At 42.7% G+C, this 12,355-nt stretch overlaps 1 protein-coding gene across 1 annotated transcript in view; it reads left to right on the top strand.

Annotated features, from left to right (window-relative positions):
- The window catches only part of ALDH1A3 (aldehyde dehydrogenase 1 family, member A3), a 34,457-nt gene extending 22,797 nt beyond the window's left edge, over positions 1–11,660 (top strand). The window contains exons 9-13 of the mRNA XM_010283478.1: positions 672–856; positions 6,188–6,352; positions 8,620–8,777; positions 9,997–10,071; positions 11,499–11,660. Coding sequence (XP_010281780.1) covers positions 672–856; positions 6,188–6,352; positions 8,620–8,777; positions 9,997–10,071; positions 11,499–11,571 — 656 coding nt within the window. The 3' untranslated portion in view covers positions 11,572–11,660. The remainder of the gene's footprint in view (positions 1–671; positions 857–6,187; positions 6,353–8,619; positions 8,778–9,996; positions 10,072–11,498) is intronic.
- Positions 11,661–12,355: the final 695 nt, after the last annotated feature.

Raw genomic sequence — 12,355 nt, 5'->3', positions numbered from 1 at the left:
ATTCCTGTGCCAGGAGAATTTTGTAGGACCTGATCTAATCCAGCCTTCACCTCTACCCTGGGGGTCTGCAGGACTCACTTCACACGTTCCGTTGTGACTTCGTTGCGTTAGTGAGTAGTACTAGGAGATATGTGTAACCTGTGACCACCACAGTAGTTGGAAAATCCTATTTGGCTTGGGGAAAATACTCTCCTCTCAACCTGCACAGCACAGTGCAGATTGAAACCCAGAGGTATTTGTGGCATCTGCTAATAGTAAGCGTTGCAAGGACTTGGTTTGAGCTGGGTGTACAACAGCAGGGCACACTGCCTTCTAAACAATCACTACCGGAACTAGTCTTTGGGAACCAATGCGTGGTGTCTAGGAATCCACATCTGAATCCTCACAGCAAGAAAAGCTGGTTACTACCCTCAGTGAGTCCTTGTGGAAGAAAGTATCAGGAGCTATGGCAAATTAGATCTTGAGACAAAAGGCAGGAAGGGGGGTGGAAATAACAAGAGATCTGGTTTGGGGGCAGTATGAGGCCTTGTGAGTGCCTTCAATGGGTGTGGACCCTTGTCAGCATTTTTTAAAGAGGCTTTCAAAAGAGAAAGGAAAAAACAAGTCTGGAAACACTGGAAGGCTGAAACTGTGCATGTGGTAACGCTTTTCCCTCCTGGGCCATGTTGCAGTGGACTTGGCAGTGGAATGTGCCCATCAAGGCGTGTTCTTCAATCAAGGGCAGTGCTGCACGGCTGCCTCGCGAGTGTTTGTGGAGGAGCAGATATATCCGGAGTTTGTCAAGCGCAGTGTGGAGTATGCCAAGAAGCGACTCGTTGGAGACCCCTTTGATGCCAGAACTGAACAAGGGCCTCAGGTAACTGTGTGCCTGAAAACAGTTGTTGTTTGGTTTTTGGTTGTGTTTTTGTTTAGTTTTCCTTGAGTAAATATTATCCTTGCAAATATGGTCCCATCAGAAGCGCTGAGGGGTGAGTAATGTATCACGGCTTTATTTTTCTCTCTATTTTAAATACCAATTAATCACAACTGTTGAAATGTTATGTTGTAATTTTTTTAAACACAAATGTATTTAATTCACTTCTTATCCAGCTTTATGGAAGGGTCTGTCTCCCTGGTACAGTAATACAAAGCATGTTGCAGTGTGTAATAGCGATGCACAGAAGAGTGCAGCTGCAGAAATGGCCATTCAGATACTTGGCTCTGTTGGTGATGACAAGTAGTTAGAGCCCAGGGACTCCTGAGTCCCCACTTTCCCTCTCCTCCTCTGCCCCCTTTCTGATCCTTTGGAGAGGTTTCAGCTGAATTAGGAGGAAGAGCCATGCCAAGCTGCTGTCACAACCAGCCTTGTCAATGCTTCCAGAGCCACCTTCTTATTTCTTCCTTTCAAAGCAATATGAGCTGTGGTGGAGAGCTCTGGAGGAAGATGATCCTTGAGTCAGATCTTCTAACAGGACCACTGTTTGCTACCAAAAATAAAGGGGGAATCCCTTTACGTATAGCCTAGGCTTCCTCTTCTCAGTACTGCACTGTGAGTTTTTCTTCCTTGATGCTATATAAGATCCCTCCAAGAAAGCATGACCGTGCAGATATCTGCCTCCCCTTATCTGGATCTAGACCAATTTACATGATCCATGCAAGGGGAATAAGATGGTGTACATCCCCTGTTCATGCTGGGACTGCATCTATCCCTGTAACTTACCTAGACAGATGTTTCAAACTGTTCAACAGTCATAGGAAAATAATCCCATGTTGGAACTGGCTTCAGCAGAGATGAGCTGACCCTCAAACTCTGTCAAGGTCTGCTCTTACCTTCTGTTAAGGGCTGTCAGCTTTTCAGGTTGGTTGTTTGCTTGGTTTGGTTTTTTTTTGTTTTTTTTTTTTAATATAACATCATCCTAAACCTTATCCAGCAGTAGCAGCAAGTGAGCTGCAAGGTAGTCCCGTGAGGACAATGTTCACCTGGCTGCTCTGACAGAGACCATTGATTTAATGAGAACAGCCCCTGAAATCTTAGAGAGTAGTTGTGATGTTTTAAAGGATGAAACACTCTGCAGTGAGCAGAACATGTAGAATTGGGCTGCTTATTTCAGTTCATCCATGCTCCCAACTCTTGCCAGGCTGTCAGAGCACTTCCCAGTGAGCACTATGGCAGAGCACCATGTTCTGGTATCACTGCTGTGGTTTAAGGGAGACTCTTTGCATACAGAGCTATAATTAAGGGTAACAGTAAGTCAGAACAGCAGCATCTGGTCAGATTTTAAATATGTCCCATCTGTCCTCTCTCCCTGTTCTGGCTTACCTGTTACACTTGCAGCTAGGAGAGATGGCACCCCCGACACACACACCTGAACTTGTGTGTGTGCAACTGTCAAGACCAACATGAGAAGGTGTTGAGAGAGTGGGAGGAAACTGTTAATCCCAAAGCTTTCATGTGGCTGCCAGTGCAAAGGAACAACCACTTCCTCTGCAGATACGGTTGCTTGCTGTCTGGAGCCTACTCTCTAAGATGCAACACACTGAAATTCAAGCAGAAGAGAGAAATGATGCAGTGTCACAAGGGCTTAAAATACCTCCAAAAATAGCAAAGATTCATACCTGCCCACAAGTTACTGTTCAAATGTGAAGCTTCCAGATGAAATTTTTCCTCTGTTCCTGAAGTAACCTGCTCTGCTGTGGGGTTTTTTTGTCTTGAACTGATGGATAAGGGAAGAATCACCAGGTAAAATAGTCTTTCTTTCTCCTCTTCATCTCTCCCTGTCAGGCCACAGTTGCTTCAGATCCAGGTCATTGTTTTATTCTCCTCTGGGTCAGGTTGAACATACACAACAGCATTACAAAATTGGTCCACATGCTGCTGCATAGACCCCATTCTGGGATGATCACTGGCTTAGAAGCCAACAGTGGGAAGGAGCTGTAGCTAGCCCTTAGGCTGACAGTGGTCATGGCGCATGAGGTTTTTGGTCCTACATCAGTGCCAAATGCTTGTAGCCAGACAACAGGACTAGCAACTTACACAGAGTTCAGAAAGCCTAAAATAGGAGAGCCTGTGCAGTCCAGACTTTGAGCTAGTGCTCTGTGAAATCAAGCCACACCATGACTGAGCGTAGTGCTCTAAGTAGCTGCTGGGACATCCTGGAGCAGGACGGCATGGGGTGACAAACTGGCTGATTCAGGTCTAATCCAGCCTTTTTGGAAGTGAGGAAGAAAGGTTTTACTCAGGTCAGTTCCCTGATGTGGATTACTGTGCACTGGCATGGATGCTGGTGGCATGGGTGTGAGGAAAAGACTGTGTCAGCTGCAGTATTGCGTTATGCTGATATAAACTGTACTGCTCTGATGAAAATTAGGTCAAATTTAAACAGTGTTAAATTTAAACAGAAACGAGGCATGCTTCCGATGAGACTTCCCCAAAACTCACATGTGTCTGACTGTGTTGGCTGGCTGGAATTCAACGGGCACCACAAGAAACCTGAGGGGTGATCAGGACTGTTTGAGTGCCAACCTCAAATGCAGACCAAGGTCATTTTTTAACTTTGGATTCCTGTGTGCTGTATCATAGGAAGTAATAAAGTAAATGTGCACAGATGGCAAACTGGTTAACCAGTGCATTATACAATTGTGAACAGCAGACTGCATTAGATGAGATGCTGGTGGACTAGAACAGGGATTAGATTAGAACAAGACTAGACTGGTTTTGTTATTGTAGAACCCCAAATACTGGGATCTGAGTTCTATAAGACCTGGCCTACAGGAAGGAAATAAGTACTAAGGCTGCCTTGTGGCACTTGCTAGCCAGAAGTTTCTCAGCCCAAAACCTGTCTTTGATTTCTAAGATGGTGAATGTTTTCCTTAGACTGTAGACATTTGGGTACTTTAGGATTAAAGTGTGAAAGTAAAATACGTAAGTAGAAAGAGTATGTGTCCAACAGTTAGTTGGACACATTTGTGGGGTTATTCTGTAGGATTATAAATGCTAGGTTTGGAAAAGGAAAAACTGTTCCTTGTGGTTGTGACTTAAATGAAGCAAGATACGAAGATTTGGGGGCTCTTAGATTTTTAGCATTGCAGTGATCCTTAGAAGCCTTCCTCTCTGTTGAATTAGGTGAAAAATAGTAGAATTTGCTCTACCAGATCATGTGTTTTTAATAGAAGTTAATGCTCGAACCATAAATAACAGTGGAGTAGGGGACAGATTTTAAACAAGCCTTGCAAGCTCTAGTTACAATGACAAACAGTCCCACCCTTGCATGTCATTTTTACAAATGTCCCTAGTGTCTTTTCATCTAACTATAGTTTGCTTTGAAACAAGTTACAGCTGTATAAATATCCTTGTTTTGTTTTCTGTGATGTGAAGTGGATGAACTGGATTGGTCTGGATCACAGACATGCCAGGATGGAAAGCACTTGCAGATATTTTCAAATTATTTACATTTGGCAACTAAGCAACCAGACAAATAGACAATATGTATGACACCTGCCAAACTTACTATGTGACACTCTGTATCCTACATGAGGGCACACATTACCTCATGCAGTAGCATGTATAAAGTGTTTTCTTGGGTAGCATCTTAACATATGAGAGAACATGAACACTTAGTACAGGCTGTCCACAGCGCATGTGATATGCACATCTGTGTGGCAGGAGATGTGCTGTTCTCTGTTTTCACTGTGTACCAGAAGTACCCCAAGGACACCCTCCTGAAGCTTTGATATTTGTCTAAAAGCATGAAAACTTGGATTGCGTGTGGCCAGGATTAACTAAGGACAGGATATAGTCTGTAATCTGGAGGAGTAAAGTGTGGAACACTCCATGTAAACAGTCCCAACTGGCAACTGGCCCTGCTGAAAGAAAAACAGATGCCTAGAGAGAGGTATTGAACCAGCAGAAGCATCTGGAGATACCTGGCATTCAGAATAACCTCCCAGGCTGCCAGGGCAGCTTGAACTAGTGGGTGGACTCTTTAATCACCTCAATAAAATTGTGGAGGTTTTTGTTAGTTTTATTTTTTTAAAACATCTTTATAAGTCTTTTATCATCTGCAGCGTGCTGTGCTAAGGTGTTTCATTGCTTGTTATGCATCATGCGAATAGCTACATCTGTTTGTTTGAAACCTGACAGTACCTGCAGTACGCTGCTGCATGTGGAGCACAAACAAAGGATCGGTACTGATCAGAAGTGCTGTGGATGTCTGCACCTCTTCTCAGCATGTGAACCACTGTGCTTGTGGAGTAAGTGGTGTCTCCTCCAAGTCCTGGTGCAGGGCTGCACAAGCACAGGGATTTCAGTGTCCTGTAACCGGACGGGCCTTTACCCACCTCTACTGAAACCCCTAGTTTAAAGGCTAGTAATACAACCGTATTCACTATTTGAGATTACTGCATATTTAGGTGTGGGTGGGAGGTGTTAGACAAGGTAGGTAGTTACAAGTGAGGATATGGCTGTGAGTCCAGAGAACCAAAAAATGCTGGGATGATGCTGGTCTCTAAGATCCACCAAAGGTGATTCTGATTTTAAAAGTATGGCTTCAGCACAGTAGTTGTTCTGAAGTCACCCACTAAGAGGGCTTATCTTTGAGGCTGTTTGTATAGTGAGCATGTGTGGAAAGAGATGGAGGCAGATCTCGCTGTATTCGTCCAGCTGGGGACAGATAGCTGAGGCTGAAGCTGCACATTACAGCGAAGTCAGCTTTATAGTTTATACACCCTGATTCTCCCTCCCTTGCACTGATTCTGTTGCTGGTCAGATCCCTTGCTGAACTGACTGAGGTTGCTAGCCCAGCAAAACTCATCTCAAGCTGTTCTCGTGGTGCTACTGAGCTGAATCAGTGCATGGAGAAGGAGGTCAGCAAGTCCCAGAGCTGGAGTGAGGTGAGCCATGGGAGTGCATACCCAGGATGCGGAGGAAGGGAAAGTGGGTGTCCCCCTCCACGTGGCAGCAAACTATTAGATCAGATTAAACTCTTACATGTAACTTCACCTTCTGTTTTCTGTGGCTCAGGGCTATGCCCACGTCCTGTCTGTTAGCCTGCTTATTGCCTGACTGCCATATCGTAGAATGAGATGTGAGCTTACCCTGTCTGACAGTGCCCTGCAAATGTGCCTCTGGGCCGCATACCATGACTCTGGTCTCTGGAACAGTGATAATAAAGGCGCTGCTGTCTTTTTCTTTTCCTTTTGTGTGTGACAGATTGACCAAAACCAGTTTGATAAAATCTTGGAGCTGATAGAAAGTGGAAAGAAAGAAGGGGCTAAGTTGGAGTGTGGGGGTCTTGCCATTGAAGACAGAGGCCTGTTTATAAAACCCACTGTGTTTTCGGAGGTCACTGACAACATGCGTATCGCCAAAGAAGAGGTACAGTACAAGTCACCTGAACGTTTATACTCATTTACTGCTGTAAATGGGAAAGAAAAGAGATATGGTCGTGGTTTGAAGTGAAAACCTTAGAGCAGAATAGAAATGTCACTTATTTCACTTATTTCGGTGTCCTAACAACTGCCTAATGCTGAAATCCATTCTACTAATGAAGTATATGCAAGGTGAGCTTCAGTTTGGAGTTTATGTGTGGGGGGCAGAGGGGGAATTATGAGAGGAGAAGGAGGAGAGCAGAACAGGCAAGAAAACTGTCAGAACGTTTTAGCAGCAATTTTTGTGCAATTAATAGGTGTCTGTTTGCCAGCCCTTTCTAATGCCTTTCTGCTTTCCTCCATTTTCTTTGGTTTTCCAAAAGGGGGAAGTAGCTCTGTGGGTGTACTCACTGGACAATAACAAACAAAACAATAAAAGATAAAAACATAGTAGATAATACTACCCTAAAGCTTTTGGGTCTCACTTCAGAAGATCTTCATATAATGCAAAATACAAGCACATGCCTTACCTAGATACAGCTGCTATAAGTGCTGCTTCTAAATAAGAAATAGTGGTGATGGAGGGGTTTCTGTCTGAATTCTTGATTTGAAATATAAATAACTGAATAAAAATAAATGAAACTGTGGCAGGCTGGAGCAATTCTAGGTATTCTTTGCCCTGAAGTTTGAAGGTTTTCTGATGACAGAGTTAAGCTCTTCCACTCTACATATGTGGATGGTGTGCATGCAGTGTGCCCTTACGCACCTCCTACTGAATGGACTTGAAATTGCTCAGCTGTGGTACATGCTGATTCAAAGTGACAGAGGACAATATAATGTGTATTCTTTGTACGCTCTGCTCCACTATGTAAAAAAGGAGTTGCTTTATTGCAGAAAGGCGGGACAAAGACTATGGGACTTGAAGCTGGTGAGGAGGGAAGGAATGGCCCTGCTATACGGTCGCTGAAGAACTTTTCCCAAGTAGCCTTAGTGTCTGAAATAATCCCAAATTCCATTCCCATGGTGAAATCCCCTGAGGCTGACCATTTTTTTTCTATATGAAAATATGGTCAAAGGCAGCAAACTGCAGATCTAATACTCTTGCTTTCATTATTCATATGCAGAAAAATTGAACAAGCTGCATGTGATTAGGTCCTGTAATATTCCTTTGAAATACAAGTTAATCTACTTTTCATCATGTTCCCCAATGGAAAATAAGTAGTTGCCAAAGTCTAACTGGCACTTCTATTTTATAGTTTAGCATAGTGCTTTTTATGGGGCTGCTTACTGTTCACTCCTGGCAAAATGTTTAGATTTCTCAGGCCTGCCACAGAATCTCTAAGGAACCTGGGAAAGATATCAGTCAGTCTGGGCATGAGTTACATTCTAAAAATAGAGGGAATAAGAGCTGAAAATCCCATGACAGGCCTTTTTTTTTTAATGAACTGACTCCAAATCCCAAGCCATGATTCATTAAGCTTATCCAGTTTCATTCATTTGCAGTTTTGTTGCAAATGCATGTTCATCTGTTGCCTGGGACCAAGGCTCCAGTTAAGTACCTGGATCTTCCAAAATTAAGAAATTTAGAAACACTTGTATGAGCCTAAAGGCCAGGCAAATTGCTTAGCCTGGCCGTCAAGGTGGCACAAGTGAGCCTGTATCTGACCTTCAGTGGGGGTTTATTGTACTGCAAGACCATTCACGCCAGAAAAGGGTCCCCCGCTTCGATACTGTACTCGATGAGAGAGACTCCATCCCAGAAATTAGGACATATTGTGTATGCCTGCTGCCTTTGTACTGGCGACCTGGGAAGCCAAGTCTGTGGTCAAACACATACGTGGTAAATGCACTGCATGCAAATAAACTGCATAGCATGACAAAATCAAAGTTAAAACTCAAGGAAGAAAACTTGCAATGCTTTAAATATGTTAATTACTTCTTGAGTATACTCACTGAGTCCAAAAGGAGAGTCGTAAATGGAGTAAGTATGAATCATCTGAAACTTGTCCAGATCTAACTCTGCTTATTTTGATTGTTATAGATGATCCATTAGTTCTTGGATCTTAGTATATATTAACTACTATAGCACATTGCTGTACTTCCTTTGAAGTCAATTTAATTAGTAGTTTTTAAGAGACTATCAGTGCCTCTAGAAGGCTAGGATGTAACATTTTAAATATAGTATCCAAACAAAGTCATCTGATTCTGATTACTTCAAAATTACCATGATTAGCAAGGGCTTTCCCTGTACTAATGTTTAATTGACATGTGCAGATTTTTGGGCCAGTTCAGCCAATTATGAAGTTCAAGAGTATAGAAGAGGTCATAAGAAGAGCCAACAGTACCGAGTATGGACTTACAGCTGCAGTGTTCACAAAGAATCTGGACAGAGCATTAACGCTAGCTTCTGCACTGCAATCGGGAACAGTCTGGTAAGCAGTGCGGGACCCGAGTGTGGGCTAGGATTTTGTTTCCTGGGAAGGGAGAGGGATGTATGATTTGGAATCATGTGTAAGTGCTGGAGGTAAGATGTATTAGTAGTCTGTTTAATTCTTGATATTCTCCTCAGAAGCAACATCCATTCATCATAATAAGGTGGTGAAGACCAGACAGTCTGGCGAGAAATGGACAGTTTGTTCCTTCAGTCGTTGTAGTTCTTTGTCTGGAAAACTCTAAAAATGTAGGGGTTGTAGGAAGTTCCACCAGTCATGATACCTTTCAAAATCCTGTATATAGAGAAAAAGCAATTCTTAGGATCTTTAGGTAGCATTAAATGGGGTCTTAGATGCACAAAACAGTATGGACAGTAGATGGCATCACACCACTGTCAGAAAGATAGGTAGCTATTTTCGCTTACAAAGTTTCTTATTTTGTATTAGAATGATTTTAAAGATGGGATCCTGGCTTTTTTCCCATTAAAGATAGGAATTTGATCTGGTGTCTGATTTTGATGCATACAGAGGATAGATTTCAAGAGTTAGCACCAGAAGAATCTGCCTCTCAGTAATATTTACTAAATGGGATACTAATTATTTACTGATGAGTAAAATGGGATGTTGGGCTTTGAAGATACATGTGCTGTACATACATGAAGGCACAGACCTACAGCACCAAGCCATACGTCTCTTCAGTCATTTGATTGTACTGAGATGCTGAGGAAGTATCTGCATTAGCTTTTTCTACTTAGTGTCTACAGAAATGGGGCTAGTGCTTTTTTTTACAGCAACACAATTGCCTAATGCAGTCCAACTTTTTTGTATACCTGGAAGTGGATGGTGGGCCTGCTTGTGAGTGTTTAGACAGCTTTCTGAGTAAACATGATCATTTCAGAATGTGCTTCATTAAACTAGGGAATAGGTTGGACTATTTATTTTAAGCATGGCTCTGAACACAGCATAAATTCCAGCTCAAACATGAATGTCTTAGCCATTAGCGACTATGAAGTGAGATGTGGGTCAGATTGAGTACCACTCAAGTGTTTTCTGTTTCTGTAACAAAATAAGATTTTATTGCAAAAATATGATTTCTCAAGTGAATGAAACATATAAAGAGAAAACTGACAGATTTCAGCCTTTTTTATATTGTTGTTGTCATCATCTTGCTTCTCCTTAGTATTGAACTGTCTTTTTAAAATTGATGTTTTTATTGTAGGATCAACTGTTACAATGCGCTCTATGCACAGGCTCCTTTTGGTGGCTTTAAAATGTCAGGCAACGGCAGAGAACTGTAAGTTTTGCTACATATTTTGTTTATATGTGGATGGCGAATGCAATAGCAATTGTGACTCAGTGAAAATATTGTTGAATTTGCTTTAAACTATCAGGCTTGCAGTATGCTGCACAGGGAGGTGCTAAGCCAGTACAGCATGGATGTAAAGCACAGATGTGAGAATGTGAGTGGTGCCTTGGTGCCTTCAGGAGTACTTTATCTGCTTTATAAGCTCTTTATAACTCTAGTTCAGGCAATCCCATTTGCAAGCATTTTTCCTTACTAGTTAGATTTTTATATCAAGGGAGAAGTATGGCACCTCAGCTGGGGACACTGGTATCCCAAACCCCAAACCTCCTCCATCTTTATATGGTGGTATTTGGGCCTCCCTTGACTGCTCCCAGTTGGACCTCTTCCCACCTCTGACTTTCTAATGTTGGAGCTAGAACAAGAAGGAATGATCTCCAAGATCATTCTACCTCCCATCTTCCAAGCTTGCTACTAAATTACAGAAAGGTCCTCTGTCCCTTTTCCCCAGCCTGACCTGTTGCAGCATGGCTACCAGGCATTCCAGCTCTAACTAACTAACTCTAGTTAGTTGCTAACACAGAAATTGTTAAACCCTGGTCACCCTGTAAGTTCAGAGAGAGAGATGAGAAATTGACTTAAACCTGAATTTTCTTCTTGTATGAGAGGCAGAGTTTATTACACTGTTCAGAAGGCTCTTTAGAGGAATCTAATGCACCTTTTCTTTCATAAGCCAGATTTATTTCCAGGAACCCTTTCCAGTAGCTGTTCTGGTGCATCTGCTGCTCTGAAACATTCAGATGCCTCACTGGCTAAGAACAGCAAATGAATGAATCCTCAAGTGGGACATATATATTGAGACCTTATGGTTTATTTTGCCTGACTGCCTGGCTAATTAAAGGATGTCAGGGGTTGATCCCTTGGGCAAGGCATGGGAATAGAGCCAGTTTCCACCAACCAAGACATAATGCAGTGGTGGGGTCTGTCATCACTATGCATTTCTGGAGCAACTGTGCCCTCGTGATTATATGGTATCTTGTAGATAGAAGCTTACTTTCAGGGAAAAAGTAACTTTAATTGCTGTCTAAGCACTGATAACTATGTTTACGTGGATGTTTCTTCTATGGGTTCTCACAATAGTACTGTTTACTGTGACCAGAAGCATTCTATGTTTCTTTTACAAGAGGGTGCAGTTGTGTGTACTTATGCGCATGTGCTTAGCAATTATTAGAAGTGGTGGGACAAATTGATAGCTGGTGTAAGTTAGTTCAAACGTGGGTTTAATGGCCTGATGTCATCTACAGCAGCTGTTGATCTGTGGCTAAAATGCACTTGTGTAGAAATCTCTTATCTTGGGGAAGTACACATTAACACACTACAGTTATTTGTCCCTTTGCCTCCTCTCTCTTCTTTTCCAGCGGTGAATATGCTTTGGCAGAATATACCGAAGTGAAAACAGTCACCATTAAGCTCTCCCAGAAGAGTCCATGAAAACAGAAGGCCTAAAATGCTGACACTCTGAATGTGACACATGGGGGACGTGTTCAGAGCAAGGGGGAGGGGAGGGGTAGGAAGGAAAATGGAAACACCTAACTTTATTCCTCTAGAAACACTGAATCTACTGGACTCCATTTTGTCAACTGGCTCTTCGAAAACTGATCTAACTGACCCTACTGGCAGCATAGCACACACTTGTACCGTACAAGTCCCTGGCTGTACATCTGTCTGCTACCTGTGACTAAAATGCTGGTCAGTCACAGTGTTTGCAGGACATCTGCTTTCAAACTGTACCCCTGAAGGACATGGACATCAATGGCATGTTAGAGAGACTTCTGGTACCATTAGCATGGACTGTTAAACACCTTCAGAGGCATATGGGTTTCACTTGGCATAAAGGGCCTTGAGTGGTAGGGCTAATACAACTTGACTGAAGTTGGCGGAGTTTGTGTGAAGACGGCAGCTGGAGTTTGGGATGGGAGTGCAAGCTTTCATGGAAGGATCTGTAAAGAAATTCTCTTTGAAAGAGCTATCTTGGTCTCTCCTTAACGATACATGCATTCTCCGTATTTGGTGATATTCTAGCCCTGAATGAGATTTATGGGAATTTCCTAGAGGACTCCTTTGGGGCCAGTATTTCACCCAACAGAGCTAGACCTTGAAGTGTCCTTTGAACCTGATGTTTTGGTGTGCACACACTACACATGCTGCAAATGCAAGTTACTGACTTGCTAATCCTTCTGGCTCTGAATGAGTCACAATTGTATCTCAAACCTTC

The sequence above is a fragment of the Phaethon lepturus genome, unplaced genomic scaffold (assembly GCF_000687285.1).
Source record: "Phaethon lepturus isolate BGI_N335 unplaced genomic scaffold, ASM68728v1 scaffold43393, whole genome shotgun sequence".
Classification (NCBI taxonomy): domain Eukaryota; kingdom Metazoa; phylum Chordata; class Aves; order Phaethontiformes; family Phaethontidae; genus Phaethon; species Phaethon lepturus.
This window is presented reverse-complemented; position numbering and strand designations above follow the sequence as displayed.